We start from the raw sequence: 22,139 nt of genomic DNA, 5'->3' as shown, positions 1-22,139 counted from the left end.
CTATCAAAACAATGAACGAAACAAAACAGTTTAATGAATACAAAATAATTAGAATAGAGTTGATATCACCATACAATTCTTCTTACAATATGTGTATATTTTGAATAATGAAAGCAATCAACATGGTATATTAATCTAATGCATATATAAAAGAAAAGAAATTGACTTCAAAACAATGACCTTTTGGCATTCTAAAATTTTAATATTTGAAAATATGAAATTATGGACAGCTGAAATAGACATGAAATTTATGGAAACTCATAGCATATCCTTTTCTTTTGATTTATACAATGGAATTCATACCTTCTAAAACTTGCTAAATGAAGATTGAACCTTCATGAAAATGAATAATGTACATGCAAATATGAATATTGAAATGGGGGTTGACTTAAATATACATGAAATCTGACAATTTTAGCCTAATTTAATGGATCTAGTGTTCTTCAGCTGGAGAATTCTTAGCTAACCATTCTTTAACGAACTTTTCTTCTTCTGGAGAACTAGCATTAATAGATGGATGCTTTGGTGGAGCTGGAGCCCATGGCTTTGGTAAAAGAACAAAAACAACAGCTCCTAAAGTAGCAAGAGCTAATTGATGTGGTTGATAGGTTCTACCTAAGATAGTGTATGCAGCACCCATGTTTATTCTTAGTTATATTATAGGAATAGTTATAGTTGATCAAATTCTCCAACGATTTCTTAATTTTTCACCATACTTAATTTTTTCTCTGCAATATTTTCGGGTGCCTATGGCAAATTTTATTGGCTGGTTCTCAGGTCATGTGATACGTACTCAAGAAAATTCCTTATCCAGTTTGGTTGCAATATTTTTGTAATACAATTAGTTTGGAACTTAAGGTTGATTAGTAAATATTATAATTGTTACACCATGAAATGTTTACTAAACTTGAACCGCATACAATAGATTTAGGTACATTAGAAGAAATCAGAGATCCTAACTATATCAATCGATATCCTCCTTTATATAAAAGAAAACCTCACTTAATATCATTAATTAAACGCCGAAATCAATCTCTTGATTCAAATCTGGATAATGACATTGCAATTGGTTTACTGGAAAAATATCCAACATCTAGAAGTTTAACTCCAATTCCTTTCCTATTACATACTGCTTCTGAAAGTTTTCATGACGAAATTATTGAAGGGAAGAAAACAGCTTCTAAACAAACCATAGAAATACCAAAAAGAAGAAATATAATAAGAAATCTATTAAAGAAGTTTACAATTAGGAAAGTGAAACAAGTTCCAATTAAACCTATAATCAGGAGATTATCAACAGATCCTATTCCAGGCTCCTCAACATCTTCTATTATTGATATGAGATCAATATATCCTACTATTTCCATCATATCTGAAACTTCATCTCAATATTTAGATACTTTGTATCCAACCAGAAGATCAACAATAAAGATTAAACAAGATTCTCCAAATTCAAAATTAAAGACAAGATTTCATATAGAACTGAGAAGTGTAAATAGTAAACTGAAATTGACTAAAAGAAAAATGTTACCACCTTTATCACCTACAGCCATGATGATTCAAGCAACAAGTGCTACTACAAATTCTGTATCTCCAATAAACAGTATAATAATCCCGCCCGTTCATGCAGAATTCAGAACTAATGACAATCCTTTAGAATATGCCAACTCTATTATACATCCAAATTTGAATGCCAGTGATTACATTATTATGGAAGATAATGATCAAGTTTCAATTGCTTCACATTCTCCCATGCACATTAATAGTCCTAGAGTACAATCTTCTTTAAAGAATAGAGTACTTGAGCCTGAGGAAATACCATTTTCTCATTATGATTTACATAATCTATATAGTGGAGGATTACTGCCACGAGTTGGAAGTCAACATAACGCAATTGATCAACAACTATTTTCAGCTCATGAGCAACTGGAAGGCAGCGATAACGATGACATCGAAAGCTATTACTCCTTTGTTAAATCACCTAGTAATTTAATTCAGGTAAGTCCCAAATCTCCTAATTCTTTATTTGGAAACTTACACTTTCGCAGGAGTTAGAAATTTTGCATCATAGACGAACAATCGCAGTGAAAAAAAAAATTATACAAAGAAGTAAATATAGCATATATAGATCAAATATATCCAGAATAGCGACTACTATACGATGGGGATATCTATTTATATATCTCTAGTAGCCATAGCAGTAGCCACAATTTACTACTATTTGAATAGTGCAAAGCTATTGGAAATACAGGCACAATCCATACAATTAAAGGAAAAGACAAGTAAATATGAACAAGCTGTGAAAGAAGCCCAAGAGTCCAATAAAAAATATCAAGAATCCTATGAATACGTGAAAGCCATCCAAAAGTCACAAAGAGAGCAAAATGAAAAACTGAAGAAATCTGTTGATGACTTGGTGTCAGCCAGAGAGTCACTTGAAACGGAGAATGCTACTCTTCAACAGACTACTACTGATTTGAAAAATCAACTTCAAGCCTTACAAGAGGAGATCAAAAGTTTAAAAGGTCAATTTCATGATGATTCTGATTACAAAGATAAATTAGAAAAGGAATTCGAGTATAAATTAAATCGAGAAATCGAGAGGTTTATTGCTGAAAAGGATTTGACTATCTCGAATCAACAAACTCAAATTGAAGCTATTAACAAAAAGTTTGATGAAGAAAGTGAAAAATTCAAAGGAGAAGCTTTGAAATCTGAAAAGTTTATACACCAATTACAGGATGAAATAAAATCGTTTGAAAAATCACTTGCTGTTCAAAATGATAAAATCATCGATTTAGAGCTGGAAAACCTTTCATTAACTGGAGAAAATGAAAAATATATCATTCAAGTCAAGAAACGCGATCTAGAATTGTTAGATAAATCTGCAGAATATGAGAAAAAACTTGAAGAATCTCAAAAGAAGATTGATAAAGAAAAGGAAGAAGTCAGTAAGTTGAATGGTGATATTAAAGATGTTAAAGAAGATTTACGTAAATCAAAGGATCAAATAGATCAATTGAAGAAAGATTTAAATGAAAAAGATACCATAATCAAAGATAAAGAATCACAATTAGCATCCATCAATAATAATAATAATAAATTGGTAGAATCTCACATCAAGGAATTGAATTCGATCAAAAATGAACATTCTAAGAATCTTGAAGCTAAAGACAACGAGTTGGTTAAATCTAATACCAAATATGCCGAATTAGAAGAGAAATTGAAGAAAACCATTAAAGACCACGAAGCAATAATTAAAGAAAAAGAAAGTATTATTAAAAGCTTAGAGGATAAGATTTCAGTTTTAAATACAGAGATTACACAATTAAAGACTTTCAATGAAAATGAACTTTCAAAGGAAAAGTTTGATGCCAAAAATAAAGAACTTGAAGATACAAAGAAAGCAAAACAATTGGTTGAGGATGAATTATCTGCGTTTAAGCTCGAAAGTATAAGTAGTACTGAAAAGTTGACTAAAATACATGCAGAAAAACTTGCAGATCTTCTTAAAGCAAAGCAAGAAGTTGAAGAAAAATCAACTACTGAAATAAATCAATTGCTCACTAAAGTAGAAGAGTTAGAAGAATCATTAAAAGTATCTTCAAGAAAATACAAAGAAGAAATTAGATTTGTTAGATCTCAAGTTCGTCAAGAAGGTAATGATAAGATCAATATGCTTCAAAATGAGTTAATTGAAGCACATAAGAAATTTAATGACTTTCATGCGAATGTTAATTCTCTTTCAGCAACAATTGATAAACAAGAATATCAAGATAAATTGGAAGAAATTGTCGAATTAAAAGAAGATATTAAAGAATTAATTGAAAAGAATGCCAAGTTGGATGAATTGAGACTTCAAAAAGAAACTGAATTAGAGAATTTGACAAAAGCCAAACAAACCGAGTTAGAAGAATTAGAGAAACAGAAAAATTCTGAGATTTCTGTTTTGAAAGAACAAATTCAAAACATCGAAGAAGAGTTGAATTCTTCAAAGATCAGATACACTAAACAAGTTGATATATTGAGTCTGACCATCAAATCATTGAAGGAAAAATATGATGATGAATCTAAAGTAGCTCAAGATTTGATAAAGAAAAGAGATGAAGAATTAGTCAAGATCAAAAAGGAATATGAAACATCCAAAGAACAAATAGTCATCAAAAATCAAGAAATCTCCAAGTTAGAAGCTCAAAATGTTAGCTTCGTTATCATGGAGACTGCTAATAATGAAACAATATCATCATTGAAGTCTCAAATTGATAAATTAGTAAATAAAGAAACCGCGAAGAATAAGGAAATATCTTCGTTAACTACTGCAATTGAAGATTCCAAGAAGGATTTAGAATTGAAACTGCAAACTTTAATTGAACTCGAAGAAGAATTAATGAGTTATAAATCAAAGGAAGAAGAAAAGTCAAAGATACCTCCAAAAAATACTGAAGATCTCATCAAAAAGGATAAGGAGATTGAATCTTTAAAGGAAGAAATCAAAAGTTTGAAAGAAGAAATCAAAGATAAAAGTTTACAAATTGAAAAGATTCAAACCGCTACCAAAGATAAAGTTAATGAATTATTTAAGCAAATTATTCAAATTAATGGTAAAAAGAGTGACAATGAGGGAGAAATTAAAGAACAAGAAGAACTATTTAATGAGTTTTCTAATAATATTGACAGTATTAAGAACAAATATTATGATTTTGAAAAGAAATTAATTGATCAAGAAAAGGAAGCTGAAGAAGTAAAGAATACTTTAAATCAAGTTAAGCAAGATTTAATTAAAGTTAAGACTGAAAATGAACTGAAGGATAAAAAGATTCATGATTTATTTGAAAAGAAAGAAGAATTAATTAAAGAAATTGAAGAGAAAGATGAAACAATCTCGAAATTTGGACAAGTTCAAGAAATTCTTGAGAAACAATTACAACAGAATAGTGATGGATTTAGTAAATTTAATCATTTAAATATAGATGATGATGATAAGAATAAATCTTCTACAACATCTCCACCTTCTGAATTAAGTATAGACTGAAGTATATATATATTGTATACATTTAATAAATTTAGCATAGTACAAATTATACAAGAAATCATAAATTTCATTTAATTACAGCGTTTAGAATAGAACATACCCATTTGAGATAATGAGATCATCAATCCTCTGTACTAATAGTAGAAGATCAGCTACTCACATGCTAATATGTGGGACCTATTTGTTGGTACATAACTGATATAGTCTGCATATTTGTCATCAAGACGTAGTTAATTATTTGCTAGTTCCCTGTAGGATCTTGTTATTCATACTTAATTCTATATTCTTCAAGTTGGTTGGACTTCAGCATATCATTAATAATGACAAAATTCCAAATCAGAACTGGTGTCTGACTGCTAGCAATGGCTCAATTGATTATTGAATCTTACCAAGTGGAGTAAACAATTTTACCAAGGCTACTGACTATTAGAATTGCTGCAAAACCACAACTTGTAGCAAGATTGAAATATGGATAGAAAGGAAGTGCGGAAACCAAAAGGGGGTCAAAAACCGCCGGCTTTCAAAGTTTCGCTCTGCTCAGTTTTGTGTAAAATACATATCATAGTTGCGAAATGAGGCACCATCAAACATCTGGGTCGTCCCCCAACCATACCAATACAAGTATTTCATGACATCAGAGTTATAATTATCATCTAATGATCCCTTTTCATTCATCTTCATTCTACTAGATAGACAAAATCTTCACCAGTACTTTTGCAGAAACTTATATCATAGATATGATCCCTATTGAAGTTAGATTCGTTGTTTGCTTTGCTCTAGCAGTCATAAGCTTTAAGGCTCTCTATTCCTATATCCTAGTTCCATTCAAAATTAATCAATTGGGAGGGTCGTTATCACTGACAAGTATTTCGGTATGGGCAGCCCTTATAGTCCGTATTTGGTATCATCGTACTAATAGAATTTCAAATACAAGATTAAATACTGCTTTCGATTATATTTTACCATCATTCTTGATACAATCACAATTTATTGATGCATTACATGGATGGTATTATGAATATGCTGATAGTACTATATTAGTTAAAATATTGACAACTATACCATGCATATTTGGATTGATTTCTGCCATTGTTGTTTTATTAAATCGAAAACTCTTATTTACATCTTACTATAAAATAGAAGCATCAGCCAAAATACATTAGTGCATTTTTTATTTAATTCAATAATAATTGTAATAGTCTTAAAAGCATCGTTGATTCAATAACATAGAGTATAACAAGTTATTTTATTGATAATCATGCCGTGGATGGGAATGAGCTCATTCATCCACTAATATGCTTTTTCCAATAAATATAGACTTTTTTGAATTACAATTTCTTAACCTTGGATTTACAAGTAACATATTATGTTTAGTGGACTTCTTGAGCAATTCCTAAAGTAGGTAAGGATGATATCACAGTCGAGCTTTGATAATATATCAATAAGAACGGGTCTCTGTGTAATTGCTTATAACAAGTCACGTGTCAATATTTATCTCCTTATTAACTATAACATCGTATGTTTTATATGTGTCAGATATTCGCTTCTCCATATTTTCATAAATGGCTTAAGGTAACAAGTATACCTTATTCAAAAGTGAAAACAGTGTAACATTTCCCATATTTTATGCTAAAATCATTAGAGAGATACTACGAAATTTCTGCTCAATAAACTCTTTTCCGGTGGTTTTAACCAATTCCGGTCCGAAAAAAACTACTGTATCTGTAATTAGTGGATGCATATTTGTACAGATTTTGAAACGAAATGGAAAATAGTTTTGCTACTACTACTGAATCTTACACGAGGGCAAATCACCAACCACAAATTAGACGAAGAGGCTTGATTTTACGATGCGATGAGATGTCAATGATGCTTATGAAGTTAATGTGTTATAAGGATCTCGTAATGGTCTAGACATCTCTTTACTACAGTATGCTACTTAATATCCTTTAGTTCCGACAAGGACCCCTTCGTGTAGTCATCTCCTGGTGGATTCTATATTGTATTCTTTCAGGGGTGAGGAAAAATGATTTTTTTTGTTTACTTTGCTGTGCACAGAAGAGCGGTGAGATGAACCCTGACCGATAAGGTAATAGAATTTGCCAACTAGGAAATTACCACAACCAGCGAGAGTGCACTTTTAGAAAAAAGAAATAAGACAACTTTTGCAGTAGGAAAAGTAAAAGTGCTAATAGATAAAGTAGTAGAAAGATATTTAGTTTTTATAGAGATTAATATGAAATTTGGAACGTACATAATGCTGATAGGGAGGCAATGTACATTGTAAGTTATAGACAAGTAGATTAGATGCGTAAGAGATAAGGTAAAAAGAAGTAAAAGTAAACGTAAAAGTAAGATTAAGAGTAAAAATATTGTAAATGTTACGAGTCATATATATATGTGTGTATCGGTTGTCAAGTTATTGAAAAGTTTATTGTTGTTACATTTACTGGTAAGTTAGCAGATATTTTTGAAGTGAATAGATTGCCCCTTGTGTGTAAATTTTGTGTGAAGTGAGGTGAGGTGAATAATTTGTGGATAAGTATTTTGAATTATGTATTATGATGTCCATTGTTTAACTATTTCATCAAAGAAGATGTACAATAGATTCGATTCGTCATGCACAAATTTCTTAGCTCTTCTCTAATATTTAATCAAGTTTTTTGTTATGCTTAGATTATGTTCACAAAACCATTACATTATTGTAGATGCCCTACATTCTTTATATGTCATATATACATGAGCATATATATGTTGAATATTTCTTCGTCAAACACTTGTAGGTTTATTTAATTAACATAATAAATTTCTCATTTAATAATATATAAGATTGCTATTTGCTATTTGCTATTTGATATTTGATAATTTCTTTCTTTATTTATTTCATCTGTTTGTTTGATCTATTCCCCCGTTCAATACTAAAATTTCATTAGTAAACTTCGCACATCTTAAATAACAACACACAAACAAAAGTTTATCGGTAAACAAAGAAAGGCCGAGATTCTATTTTAAGACAACCAAACTTAACGTACCACAGCAACTTACTCACCCCAACCCATTTTGTATTTTGAGCACCTGCTATTGGAATTGTTTATACATTTCCACTTATCACTTGTTCTAAACCACTACATCAATATCATCATAAACCTTTGGAAAAATTTCACCCATCGGTTTTAATTTTAGGGCCGAGCTCGAATACTTTGGGGCATCTCTACCAAAGGGATTATTGCTAATTTGTTGTGTTTACTAGATTTAAATATCATTTACATTCGTTATATATAGATATATATATGTATCTTGAGTGGTACTAGATTCATTTGTATCTCCCAACTTACTCACCCAACCATAGTTGATTCAATATTCTCGTATTTATAGAGAAATTGTTCGTACTGGTTGTTGTTTCATATTAGTTTGTGTTTGTGTGCCTGCGTCAGTTGTGTTAACTAGGTTTTAAATTATCAAGGGTCAAGTCATTTTATCATATTATATTCAATTCCATTCGGTTTTATTTACTTCATCAAGTTTATTTTCATTTTTATTTCATTAATATTCATTAATTAACTATTAAAATCATCCCATTATACTTTAAGTTTGTACTTTATACTTAATTTTAATTTTCATTTTATTTTTCTTATTTTAACTTCATTATGTCTAAAGTATTAGCTAAAGCATCTAGTCTAAACCATAAGATACATTCATCGTCATCATCAATAGATAAAAATAATTCCACCAATCAGTATGCTAATTTAAGAAGTCCTACTCCACCATTCTCAAATTCAAATTCTAATTCAAATGGTAATACAAGATTTGCTCTGCTGACTCCACCTCCTCCATCTACAATGAGATCAGTAAGTACACCTCTGCCAATAGGTAGGTCACCATCTGTACCTTCATCTTCATCTTCATTAAATCTTTTGCATAATCATCATAATCAATATCAACAATATCAATATAATAATACTAATAATCCTGATAGTGATAAATTAATTAAAGCATTATTAAAACAATTTAAAAAACTCGAAAATGAATTAAATAAATTTAATTCAAAGAAATATAATCATTCAACTGCTAGTCCTTCATTAAAGGGTAATATATTACGAACATCTTTATTACCATTTCTTAGATCCAATAATAATCTTGATATTTATTTCCCAAGGAATTCTCAAATTTATAAGAGTTTAAATACGGTTATAACTTCAATATTAATCAAATGGTGGTATTCATTAATTGGGAATTTAAATACTACTTCAAAATCTACTAATAATAATTCAAATAATAATTCTAATTCTCAACCATCAAATAATTCACAATCATCATCAACTTCTTCAATTGATCCATATCCTGTATTATATTCTTCAATTCCGGCCAGTGATAGAAATGCATATTTAGAATGTATATCAAGAATATTAAGTCGTGATGAATGGAATTTTAGTGATTCTGATATTTATAAAGAATATGAGAATTTATTAGTTATAACATTAGATTATTGTATTGATAGAATGACTAATTTAAAAACTTTATCATTATCAGTATCAGCATTTATTGGGAAAATATTTGCTTTTAGTTTTTTTAAATTACCAAATGTTAGTACAGCATTATTATTTCTTTTAAATGTTAAACAAATAACATTTGAAAATACCAGTCATTTATTAGGAGTTAAACATGATAGTCATACTATGGAACAATTATATAATATATTTCCAAAACATTTACATTATTTAATTAATTTTCAAGGAATAAATACTTTAACAACTAAGGGACAAAAATTCTTTATGAATTGTACTCCACCTCCAAAACATCCAGTTAATGGTATAAAGGAACCTAATGGAAATTGGGTTAGAAGATGGTGTAGTTGTGATTCTAATGTTTTTAATTCATTCTTTAGACATTATATTAGTATATTACAGATTGAAATTGATAAATCTTCAAGTATTCATCAAGATTTATCTTATCAAGTATTATTATATTGTCCTGGGTTTAATATTATAATGAGTCATGTATTTCATTTATTTCAAATGGGTATTACCAGAATATCCAATAATAATTCTAATTTTAATAATAGTTCGAAATTTCAAGTTCAAGCTTCAATGTCTTCTGGTTTATCTTCAGGTCTGAATTCATCAAAACTGGGTGTTCGATTATCTCCACCACTTTCTGGACAAAATCGATCCAATTCAAATTCCAATTCCAATTCTAACTCAAGCTCAAGCTCAAGCTCTAGTTCTAGTTCTAGTTCTAATGGTCCTCCACCTCCACCACCTTCAGGTACAATTCCTATGAAACAAACAGATGTCTACTATAATTCAATCATTAAGATATTTAAAACCTTAAGAGATGTTACCTATACTAGTAAAAGTGATGATTTAATTACTATTGGATTAATTAAATATTTTGATAAGGTATTGGTTACCATTGCTCAAGAAACAACTATTTATGATTGTAATAAAAATGGATTAATCCTCACAATAGTTTATGAATTTATTAATCATATAACTAATAATACTGATAAAATTCAATTAGATGGAACTAATAATGGTAATATAGATATTTTAAATTTTAAACGATTAATTGATTGGGAATTTTGGTTAAGTTGTAATTATATGATGATTGAAAATACTGATCATATTCAAGTATTATTAAAGAATATGTCATTTTTATTTAATATTTGGGATATGATTCCTGAATCATTATCGAAATTTGCCTTTGAAGATGGAACTATTGGAAACAGACCAAATCATTATAATTGGTTAACTGAATTAAATGAAAGTTTTAAATATAATTTTATGAATTATTTAATATCTAATAAGAATTTTATTAGATTTATAACTCATTGGAATCCTATTATAAGATCTTATTATCTTCGATTATTAACTTGGAGAATTATTGGAATTAATAATTATCAATCATCTATTATGATTCAAACTACTAAAAGAGTACAAAAGAAATTAACTAGATGTTATGAAATTTTACATCAATTTACTATAAATTATCAAAATATTGATTCGGATAAATTAAAATTTGAATTAAATTATAAATCTGATAATCCTTTAGTTAATAGAAAGTTTGGAATTTTACCAATTAATGGTAAGAATGATTATTATTTATCAATTCAAGATGAAATAACTCCTTCAACTCCAATAATGAATTCTATGAATTCAGATATTATGACTGCTACACCATTTAAATCAAGTGAATTAAGAAAAACTCATGCTTATGAAGTATTAGATGAAGCTATTTATACTTGTTCTACCTTAACTGATGATATAACTAATGATAAATCTAAATCTAAATCTAAATCCAAATCTTCAACTTCATTATCTGCTTCATCATCATCAACTTCAATAAGTTCATTAAAATCATCAACAAAGAATAATTCTCTTGTAAGTTCTATTGGGAAATTATTTAAGATCTTATCGATTGATGAAAATGAACAATCCAAGAGTAATTCTAATGTAAAGAATAAACAAGAAGAAAATGGAAATGGAAATGGAAATGGTGAACCACCAGTTACTAGAAATTCTGCTTCTTTAACTTCATTATCAACATCATTCTCATCATTAAAATCAAGATCTTCAAGTCCAAGTTTAATGTCCTTTGTTTCAACTCCTACTTCAATTACTGATTCTACTTCATCTTCAATAAAAGATTTTGATAATGAATCAATATCTTCAAGTATTCAAACACTTGATATTCAATCTAAGGCTTCATCTAAATCATCCAAATCAACCTTTTATAATACTCAACCACCGGAATTATCAAGAATGCCACCAGAAATTGTTCGACCAATTTATAAATTTGATATTATCGTTGATCATGATTCTATGAATGAGAAATTTAATTTTATTCATAATCAATATAATAGTAATGGTAATGGTAATGGTAATGGTAGATTACATACAGGTGGAAGAATTAGTTATTTCCCATTATGTCCTCGTATTCCATTAATTTCAATATTTATGAATAATGATAATTATGGATCTAAATTCTTTATTAACGATGAAGAAGAATTATTTATTGAAAATCTTGTTGGAGGAAATAATGAAACTGATAATAATAAATGGAATTTTATAGAACAAGAACAAGAACAAGAATTTGATGAATTATTTAATTATTTCCAATATTCCGATAATTCTAAATTTATAAAATTAGTTAATTTAGGTAAAAGTCTTAATGAGTTAAATTTACTTATTGAAGAATTTAAATTATTCTTAAATAAGAGAATAGAGATTGATCAATTTAATCAAGATATTTCTACCATTAATGAATTCATTTATTTTAAAAAGATTATACCATTCTTATCAGTTGATAGTTCTAATGAATTGAAATTATTGAATGCCAGTTAATACTATTATTTATTTATTTATTTATTTATTTCTCCTTATTGATATTAATTAGTTATTTATTTAATATATGGATACATTAATATACTATGTAGATGATGAAAATCCTGAAACCAGTTCATGATCTTCACTCTCAGTCTCTGTTTCTCCTGTATCATCATCTTCTTGTTTCTGTTTCTGTTTCTGTTTCTGTTTCTGTTGTGTTTGTTGTTGTTTCTGTTGTGTTTGTTGTTGTTTCTGCTGAGACAGAAGATATACTGATGTTATAAAACTAGAAACACATGATATATACCAAAAGAATACTACTCCAACCACAAAACATTTATAATAATGTTTTACTAAGTAATATCTAAATCCAGTATAAATAATTTCAAATTCTAATTTTGAAGTATCTTGTATAACTATAAAAGGATTTTCTAAAACTATAGTAAAATTTTTAAATTCTTTAGGTAATTGATTCCCAGTTAATCTTAAATGAGCAAGATTAAATCCTATACTTCTTTTAATATTAACTAATGGTGGTGGAGACCAAAATCTTAAATTATATGGAATTAACCAATTATTATTATTATAAATATATCGAGCATCACAATCAATATAAAATTCATGAGATACTAATACTTTATCATTTTCTGATATAATTGAATAAGAATTCTTATAAACATCTCCCCTTTTAGTTGAATCACAAAGAACATCAAATTTTACATTAATTTGATATTGTAATAATGGATCAAATTTGAATTTACGGGGTAAATTCTCCTGTAAAATTATCCAATCACTATTAAATCCAATCAATGAATGGTTATTATTAGAATTAAATGATTGATAATGAATTGGGATACTTGGACCAGTATTTGGAATTAAAGTATTATAAAATTTAACATATGTTAATGTTGATAATGGTAATAAAATAAATACATAAGTAATAAAGAATGTCAGACCAAATAATACATTTCGAAGTACAGTTATTGGAACTGTTATACCAAATAATCGAAGATATTTAATTAAGTATGATCGGATATTACTTACTTGTAGATATTTAGCCAATAGGGCTGTTATAGCAACCATTAATAGATAGTTTGATGAAGTAGTGTATACACAATAGATATAATATAATTAGTATATGTAATATATTAACGTATATGTAAACAAAAAAAAGATCATATACTAGTGAGTATCACAGGTAAATTATAGTGGAGATGGAGTAAGTAAACAATACAGGCATGTGCATGTATGCGCACTTTGCATAGAAATAGTTGTACTACTACTACAATTAATTAAACAACAGATTTACATTCAGTACAGAGACAAACGTAATAGAAAAGAAGAGAATTAATTGACAAGGAGAATAATACAAAAAGAGTAATATAAGAGAAATACTAATAGAAACAGTTGAATATAATAAATGTAAGACCTCCCAAACCGTATAAAAAGAATATAATAAATAATAGTTTATAATAACAATAATAATAATCAAATAATACAGTGAATGATTGAAAAATAAAAGTGTGTAAAGTAAAATAATGCAAAATTAAATAACCATCTTGTAATTTAATATAATTTAATTTAATATAATTTAATTTAATTTAATTTAATTTAATTTAATTTAATTTAATTTAATTTAATTTAATTTAATTTAATTTAATTTAATTTAATTTAATTTAATTTAATTTAATTAATGAGTTGTGTGGCCTCTATGATATTTTAATCCATTAAGATTTTTATATCTTTTACCACAAACTTCACATCGATAAGGTTTATCCTTTTCTAAAGCAGCACTATCAAGATATGGCGCATTAGATTCAGGATCAATTACTGATATGGTTCCATCGGGATTTTCTTTTAAAGTTTGACCTTGATGTCCATGTAAACGATGATATTTTAAACCATTTTGATTTTTATAATTCTTATCACATCCAATAACTGGACATCTAAATGGTTTATTTTCATCATTTTCTACTACATAAAGATGACGAGCTGGATCATCAATATACATAGCATCTTCTTCTTCCATTGGAGTTGCAGAACTTGGAGAATTTCCAATTGGTGATTGTTGTTGAGAATGATGCTGATGTAAATGATTTGGATTTGTAGTAACTGTATTAGTAGAAATATTATTATTTGAATTGTTATTATGATTAGAATTATTTAATCCATTTGAATGAGTTAAATTACTTGCATTTAAAGCTTGTGGTTGAATATTATAATGATTATTATGTAAATTTAAGCTAGGATTGGAAATTTGTTGAGCTTGAGGACTATGAAGTTGATTTTGAACATTATTAGTTTGATGATGAGAATTGGTTGATGAATTTGAAGTATTATTATTATTATTATTGGTATTAGATAGGGTAGTTGGATTATTATTATTAATATGATGATGACTATTATTTAAAAATACATCCGTTGTAGAAACTGTTTCTAAAACATTATGAATATTATTAAAATTAGTTCTATTTCTATTATTAAGACTTTGATCAGGAGGAGGTGAAGGACTTATATGAGCTTCTTCATAATGTCTTAAAAGGTCATGCAAAGTAGGTAATAATTCACCACAACAACTATAATCTTTACAATAATCTGCTTCTAATTCTGGTAAATAAGATGAAGTTTGTAAAGGAGGTGACATAGATATACTTGTTAGATGATTATTATTACTATTATTATTAATGGCATGACGGAAAGAACCTCTTCTAGGATTAATTAAATTTGGTTGATTTGAAGTTATTGATAAAAATTGAGTAGTACTTCCACTACCACCAGAATTACTTTGTTGGAAATTAGTTGCATTATTAAAGTTCCCGGAATTATTGGAAGTCATAACTTCATCTTTTAACCAAGAACCAATGGTTACCGACCCCCAAGATACACCACCCATTCCATGAGAATGAGCTATAGATTCTCTTCGGAATCTAGAATTATTAAAAATAGATTGTTGTCGTTGATAAGTTATATCTATTGGTTGAGAATTATTATTATTGCCACCAAGTCCTATTCCAATACCTGATGAATTATCTGATGAAGTTGAATTTGTTATGGGTATATTTATAGCAGATGAGCTCGGCGGCGTTGTTCCGTCAAATATTTTAGTATTAAACATTTGTGATTGGTTTGTTTGATTGATTGATTGATGTAAAATGATATATGAATATGTGTGATTTAAAATGTGGTTATTACCGAGATATTAAGGTTTTAAGGAAATAAATAAGGAAATAAATAAATTTACTTATCAGTATGAATCAACTGGTTAAGATATAATATGACTGGTTGAATATACTTAGATGAATAATATATATGATTTGATGATTATATAGTGATTGAAGGGTAATATTTCACAACTATTAGTAATAAATATAGCAGTTGCTGATATGATTTTTCGGCCTTCGGGTAATGAAATAATAACACTTTTTAACTATGAGGCAGAACTCTATATAACGTTCTTAACCAATAAGTGAAAAATTATTGTGATTAGATGTATTGAATGACTCGGTATGATGATAAGTCTTTAATGAATGAATACAACCAAATATACTTGAATAAAATTAGTTGATAATTATTAATAATGTAGTCTACTTAACTGATGACAACTCTAAGTCAAATTAGTTATAGTTATACTACGACTACGAGGATATCGTCAAATGATTTGGTCGTATCCTATTACTCGTTCAACTGCAATATATACAAACAGTCAATAAGTAAATCACTAATAGTAACTATGTATGGAAAATAAATATATACAGAGACAGAACAAGGGATAGAATATGAACATAGCGAAATGTCGTATCCGTTTAAATTTAAGTGGGACAAAAAAAAAGAAAATAGTCAAACGATGACAAATATTTCACTAGGATTCTTACAATATAATTGTAGTTATTTATTCCTAAAACATATATCTATTAACATAGAGTATATTTTACTAACTTTAAAGGTATATGTATGTTATAAACGTAGTATTTATAATGTATAATGTGTTTCGTATGTCTTTCTACATGATCGTCAAGTAATATTAATGATTTCAAACGCCGGGTAAGTGGATACATGTCGCGAATGACGACATTAATGTCCGACAGTTTTTCACTAATTCGGCTTCACTATCCGTTACTTATGCTTTAAGTTTATAGTTAATAAGAACATATATAAATTTATATAATTACAACTCGAAGTAGAGGTGAAACTACGCATATTCTCATCTGTAAAACTTAAACTTATTCTTGTTCGGTATATTCTCAACCAACTAACTGAATAATTCAACCAGTAATATTAGCGAAATTTCTGTCAAGACTGTATAAAAATATTAATTACATGCAAGAATAATTAGACATCTATCTCGATTGGGAAATCACAAACGATTATTTGGTGCTTTTTACACGACCTCTTCTCATGAGCTAATATCCAAAACTTACATACATATTTCATTTGACAATTTCAATTAACTTCTTTGTACCTGATTTTTAAGTGCGTTATCTCTATCCCCTGATAATGGAGCGATGAGTTGATATACTCAACTTGCATTTTTTATCGCATCTGTTTCATATTAAACTTCATTCTACCGGAGAATGATCAAATCCCACCTATGAACCTGCATACATTCATAAACTGTAATAAAATTAGTAAAGTACGTTACATGTATGTGCTCAACTTGATTATTACACACTTATAAATTTAAATAGATATAAATTCAGACTAAAATATACTACATATTTTAAATATCGATAATTTGTTTCACAGAATCAATAATGGTTCTTTCGAAATTAATATACTCAATATTAAAAATACTTCTAGCATTTGAATCATTTATAGACCCTCTTCCAACGGTAACACTATAATCACCAGGATGTCCTTTAGGAAGTTTATTGTTTAATTCAGGAAAATTCTTATGAATTATATCTAAAACTAACTGTCCATCAAAGTGAGTATTAGAGAGAACAAACCTTCTTCCTTGAGCTTCTTCTGTCTCAAATGCCTCGATATGAGCCCTTGCAACATCTCTAACATCAATAAATCTACCTTTAATTGAAGGAACTGGAGATTCTAAAGTTAAATTTAATACATCAGAAATAAGTGTAGCTGAAAGATTCAATTTCTTATTAGATGGCATATAGTATTGTGGTCCAAATACATAAACTGGATTGATTATTGTAAGGGTAAAATTTGGTTTAGCAGTCTCAATAAAATTTCAAGCGGCTTGTTCGGCAAATGTTTTAGAACCAAAATAGGCTTCTATACCTGATCGTTTAGAATTCTCGTAACTATTTGAATTCCAACTATGCTCCCCACCTTTAAAGTTTGGATTACCAAGTTCTTCAGCAGTACCGCAAGCAACAACAGAACTAGTATATACTAGTTTAGTAATTTGTGGAGCAAACTCTTTAATTGATTTAAGCACATTTTTGGTTCCCTCAATAGCAGGAATCAAGATATCTCTTTCATTATCTTCAGCGTAATATGCAACTGGTGAAGCAGTATGTAAAAATACAGTCACTTCAGGGTGCTTCTTTAATGATTCATCAAATGAACCCTCTATTTCAAGAATAGGAACAACTTCATAGGAGAAGTTATTATTGTTAAAAATATTCAATAAATTTTCACCTTTGTCAACGGATCTCACTGACCCAATGACTTTATACCCCTTTGAAAGAAGTTGAGAGATTATGTGTTGTGCAATAAATCCTGAACCACCTGAAATGAAAACTGAAGTTGTAGTCATGTCAATTACTTGTAGTTTTTAAATTACAAACTAGAATTTTTAACATTATGTGCTAAAATAATTCTATTTATAGGTTCAATGGTTGCAATCTTTTTTTGTTGCTCGGCCCTGTTTTGCGGAATTTGGCTAATCTCCATTGCCTATTTGGGTTGATCTCCAATCTCCGAAGTATAACTGTTGTTTCTTGACTTTTCAGAAACTTACCAGTGCCATATTCAGGGATATAATAAAGGATCATTTGTGATATCCTCTCTTATTAATTTATTTTTATATTTACATATACATAATTTTATGCCATATCGTCACTTTTGCAAAGATTATCTACGAAATTAAATCGCAATTAAAATATTATATAAATTTCACTGAAATATATTCACAAAGGACACAGAGCAAGCAAGTAAAGTAAAATAAATCATAGCAGTTTGAACTTCAGCACTGGTTTGATCCTGATAGTGGTTCTGGATGATAAGTTTATGAGATATTCAATTGTTGTTTAATTTGAAGAAAGACTCTTTGGAATTGGTTGGTCAACGGAAGTACAATGTCAATGAGAATATAATTTCATTCTGATTAAGAGAACAGTAGAATATATTTGTGAACATACTCCTCCAAGACATAGATCGTGTTTTACATTATATTGCTTTTAGTTGAGCTTATATTGGAGTCGTGCTATTATGGACAATAAATGGAAGCTACAAAATATTTCCCAGTCGTAAAATAATGATAGTTTAATGTTAATACAGGTATATAGATGCTTTTAACTAGAAATGTTAGTAGATAATCTATATTTAAATGAATATTATGCTAACAGTACATGAAAACCGAACTGAGTGGACTTTTCTTCATGTACAACTATATCGAAGGTTAGACCCTAAGGAATCTATGATAAAATAACCCAATTTAAATATAAAATTGAAGATATTTCTTACACATATATTTAGAAACTGAAACCAGTGTGGCAGTTGAATTATTTTTATATTTCTTTAATTCAGCCAATTCCTTTTACCTGAGAGTACAAGTACTTAACATGTAGAAACAAGCTTTGGTCTACGATGGTTCCAATATATGAAATTCTTGATGACGATTTGCAATTTGTATATAGTCTATTTGTCGTATAAATGTTATAAATCTATTTAAAGCTCCTTTTCTAATGGTTACTGATTAGATATGAAAGTGAGCACACAAATTGTCACTTAAAATTTTAAAGATAAAGTACTCGTGTTACAGGTATAATGCACATGTTTCATAAAATGTTTCAGAATCTGGTTAAAAAAGGTATATAAATCACATAAATGCTCCTCTCTAAATAGATATTTAGTATGGTAAAAGAGAATACACAAAATTACCCGTATAACAGAGTTATACACCGCTTCACTTCCCAAAGATAGAAGAGAAAAGCAGTTCCTGCTTTCTACCCACGTTATCCCAACTTATCACTAGCAGGTTACTTGTCACTCGCCTTTTTTGCAGCGAGATACCACAGACCTGAAACAAATCATTTTTTCGTTATGTCCTCTCTCGATGGCATGAACTTAACTGATTCAGTTAACTCATTTAAGCCAACACAATCAAATCCTGAAACAAATCATGCGTCAAATGCTGAAACAGCTTCTGCATATTCTCCTTTGACTTATCTCGAGGATATCGATTCCGATGTGAAAGGACAATTGAATTGCAATGCCCTCATTACTGCAACAGTACCCCACCGATATTCGGAAGCTCCAACTGTATCCACTATGACTACCAACATTGATCTATATGAGGATGATATCGAGTATTATATCGACAAAAAGGTCGACTACACTATGAGACATATTAACTTCTTGAAAAGAGTCAAACCTTTGCGAAGCACTGCGACTGAAGATTTGATTCCCTACATTGATACCTTTCGCTGGATTCTCGACCTGGATCCCGATATCAAACTTATCTTGGAAAACTATCTACCAACCAAGGAGGAATACAACACCTCCGCTGCACTTCAACAGAAATACAAACGTTCACCTTTTAACCAAGACTACTCTTATGATTACTATGAATTACTTGATAAACGAGTTGAAAGATTACTTACATCAACCATCTTCCAAACCTTAGTTCCTTTCTGGAAATCCTACTCCAGCAGCTATTCCGTCTGGCAGGAGTATGGCGTATGCTTGCAGAGACCATCTTTTGCTATTGAATACCTCTCTATTTGTCTCAATCCCAAAACTTTTAATAATTCATCCTTATCTACTCGATTGAAAACCTATGACTACCACTTCAACGTCCTAGCCCGTATCCTCGGGGTACCCACCAGAGATATCGCAGAAACATACCAGTCTCTCGCTTTTCTCCTGCAACACATCATCAACTACAACACGACGTCTGATTTCGACTATGAACTTTCTTCAGCTATTCATCTTCACCTTCAAAGAAACAAATTCAAGCTCACGCTCCATGAGCTTGCTGAAATTATCGGCCAACTCACTTCCATTCATGAAACTCATAGTCCCACAAGCCCACTCACATACCTTACACACCCGCATCTGTTCATACCCTCCAATCAGCAGAAATTCACCATCAGACAAATCCAACCCAATGCAACTGCTATCACTAATCCCTATACCCATGCCAATATTAGTAACCACAATAAGCGTCGCAGAAGACGGTCCACCACTAGATCGATCAAGTACTGTAACACATGTGGCGAAGCTCATCCCATGCGTAAACATACCGTCAAGCTAGATGCAGCTACACTTCGCCTCATAAGAAATATCAATCGACCAAATATCACTCCGGTAGAGTATTCGGCACCATTTCTGCCATCATAACCACCTCCCAAAGTCATCACACTAAAATACTTCAGATTGCTTTAATCCCATACTGGAAAATACCTCCAAGACATATAATCAGATGTATTTATCGTCTATCCTTTTTCCTAACCACAACCGGAAATAACAATCATAGTCGGTCACAGGTGACTGTGTAAAGTCGGGCAGGTATCACTAGACTATGTGATTGACACAGGTACTCTGATATCAGTCACTATAAACAGCCACTACACCACTTCCAACCCTATAACAGTCATCCAACATTCGTTTTATTAAGTTTCTGTTTAGTTTAGAGAAAAGTTTTGTTTATACGGATTACTATTGTATACATTTGCATTATCGTTTACAGTGTAAATATTGGAATGAAATTCCGATCCCCAATATAGATACCGTTTCTCTGATATATACGTATTTGTTGAGATTAAAAATTCAGCTAAGTGTAGAGCTCGAATATGTGAATCACAATGGTATGTTTGCCCCTGTATTATGCTACAGGAAGTTCCATTTAAAATGAAATATTATAAATTAGTGCATGAACGAAGCATGATAAATTCTTGTACTAAGTAAGTTCACTCATCAATTCGACTTCAATTCTTATTGACTTCACAGAAATGACATTAAATTGATTCTGAAAACTGATCAAGTGAAGGATGCTATTAGATCCAGACAAACGTATAAAGCGCTAAGAGAAATGTGGTGTATAACGGTGTGTGAAACTAAATGAAAAGAGTAAAAAGAAAAAAAAACCTGTACTTTTTAAGATAGAGATGCGAAATCTGGAGAACATGAAGAAAGGCTTTTACTGGAAGTGAATTCATAGGTTAATAAATAATATATACTTTGTTGAATTAAAGATTCGTATATGGTGCAAGAGTATACTAAACATAGCGGTAAATACTACGTTTAAATTGCTCCCATCAGCAGCATTATATTACTCTTTCAGAATTTAGATATATTTACTCAGTCAGTTAGAGGATTTATATTAATTATTTTTAATTCTGTGACTTTTTGCCTCTAGATTGAAATTTCTTTTTATTTGTTTAGCACCTTGATTGTTATAACTCGTTTCATTAATCAAAACTATTTATAATCATGCGGTCTATTCAACCTCTTGCAAGAGCAAAAAGATTGGACCATTTATCGACAAAAATCATAAATTACAGAAACTGGACGCCTTTTTGAACATTGTTTTGTAATAATAACTTCTTATGATTTTGTAATAAAGTAATTAGCTATAGAGAATATATGATCAT

At 29.4% G+C, this 22,139-nt stretch overlaps 9 protein-coding genes across 9 annotated transcripts; 5 read left to right on the top strand and 4 right to left on the bottom strand. All coding sequences in view use genetic code 12, as the record gives it.

The window, feature by feature from the left end:
- Window positions 1-433: 433 nt before the first annotated feature.
- On the bottom strand, window positions 434-743 carry ATP19 (F1F0 ATP synthase subunit k; the record flags this gene model as incomplete). Its single annotated transcript, XM_064882925.1, has 2 exons — window positions 637-743; window positions 434-615 (listed from the first exon to the last, which is right to left on the bottom strand). Exons 1-2 carry the CDS (start codon window positions 638-640, stop codon window positions 434-436), a joined length of 186 nt encoding a protein of 61 aa, XP_064735856.1. The 5' UTR covers window positions 641-743.
- Window positions 744-894: 151 nt separating this feature from the next.
- On the top strand, window positions 895-2,117 carry RJT21DRAFT_142028 (uncharacterized protein; the record flags this gene model as incomplete). Its single annotated transcript, XM_064883412.1, has 1 exon — window positions 895-2,117. One exon carries the CDS (start codon window positions 895-897, stop codon window positions 2,053-2,055), a length of 1,161 nt encoding a protein of 386 aa, XP_064735855.1. The 3' UTR covers window positions 2,056-2,117.
- A 13-nt stretch (window positions 2,118-2,130) lies between these two features.
- On the top strand, window positions 2,131-5,107 carry USO6 (Uso6p; the record flags this gene model as incomplete). Its single annotated transcript, XM_064882604.1, has 1 exon — window positions 2,131-5,107. A coding segment is annotated over exon 1 (2,866 nt), but the record flags the coding sequence as incomplete, so codon positions are not given.
- A 662-nt stretch (window positions 5,108-5,769) lies between these two features.
- RJT21DRAFT_116248 (uncharacterized protein) lies at window positions 5,770-6,195 on the top strand (the record flags this gene model as incomplete). Its single annotated transcript, XM_064880413.1, has 1 exon — window positions 5,770-6,195. One exon carries the CDS (start codon window positions 5,770-5,772, stop codon window positions 6,193-6,195), a length of 426 nt encoding a protein of 141 aa, XP_064735853.1.
- A 2,676-nt stretch (window positions 6,196-8,871) lies between these two features.
- Window positions 8,872-12,375, top strand: RJT21DRAFT_89880 (uncharacterized protein; the record flags this gene model as incomplete). The annotated part of the gene is made up of 2 exons (XM_064885625.1): window positions 8,872-10,121; window positions 10,236-12,375. The coding sequence occupies 2 exons, from the start codon at window positions 8,872-8,874 to the stop codon at window positions 12,373-12,375; spliced, it is 3,390 nt and encodes a 1,129-aa protein (XP_064735852.1).
- RJT21DRAFT_123101 (uncharacterized protein) lies at window positions 12,322-13,673 on the bottom strand. Its single transcript, XM_064882603.1, has one exon. The coding sequence runs from the start codon at window positions 13,438-13,440 to the stop codon at window positions 12,460-12,462; it is 981 nt and encodes a 326-aa protein (XP_064735851.1). The 5' UTR covers window positions 13,441-13,673; the 3' UTR covers window positions 12,322-12,459.
- Window positions 13,674-14,047: 374 nt separating this feature from the next.
- Window positions 14,048-15,472, bottom strand: SFP1 (zinc-coordinating transcription factor; the record flags this gene model as incomplete). The annotated part of the gene is made up of 2 exons (XM_064885615.1): window positions 14,048-14,622; window positions 14,758-15,472. 2 exons carry the CDS (start codon window positions 15,470-15,472, stop codon window positions 14,048-14,050), a joined length of 1,290 nt encoding a protein of 429 aa, XP_064735850.1.
- Window positions 15,473-17,074: 1,602 nt separating this feature from the next.
- Window positions 17,075-18,109, bottom strand: RJT21DRAFT_142022 (protein induced by osmotic stress; the record flags this gene model as incomplete). Its single annotated transcript, XM_064883411.1, has 2 exons — window positions 17,650-18,109; window positions 17,075-17,496 (listed from the first exon to the last, which is right to left on the bottom strand). The coding sequence occupies exons 1-2, from the start codon at window positions 18,077-18,079 to the stop codon at window positions 17,075-17,077; spliced, it is 852 nt and encodes a 283-aa protein (XP_064735849.1). The 5' UTR covers window positions 18,080-18,109.
- A 1,137-nt stretch (window positions 18,110-19,246) lies between these two features.
- RJT21DRAFT_133591 (uncharacterized protein) lies at window positions 19,247-21,708 on the top strand (the record flags this gene model as incomplete). The annotated part of the gene is made up of 3 exons (XM_064883208.1): window positions 19,247-19,252; window positions 19,468-20,853; window positions 21,140-21,708. The coding sequence occupies 3 exons, from the start codon at window positions 19,247-19,249 to the stop codon at window positions 21,398-21,400; spliced, it is 1,653 nt and encodes a 550-aa protein (XP_064735848.1). The 3' UTR covers window positions 21,401-21,708.
- Window positions 21,709-22,139: the final 431 nt, after the last annotated feature.

This window comes from Scheffersomyces amazonensis, assembly GCF_036850825.1.
Source record: "Scheffersomyces amazonensis strain UFMG-HMD-26.3 chromosome Unknown RJT21scaffold_8, whole genome shotgun sequence".
NCBI lineage: Eukaryota > Fungi > Ascomycota > Pichiomycetes > Serinales > Debaryomycetaceae > Scheffersomyces > Scheffersomyces amazonensis.
This window is presented reverse-complemented; position numbering and strand designations above follow the sequence as displayed.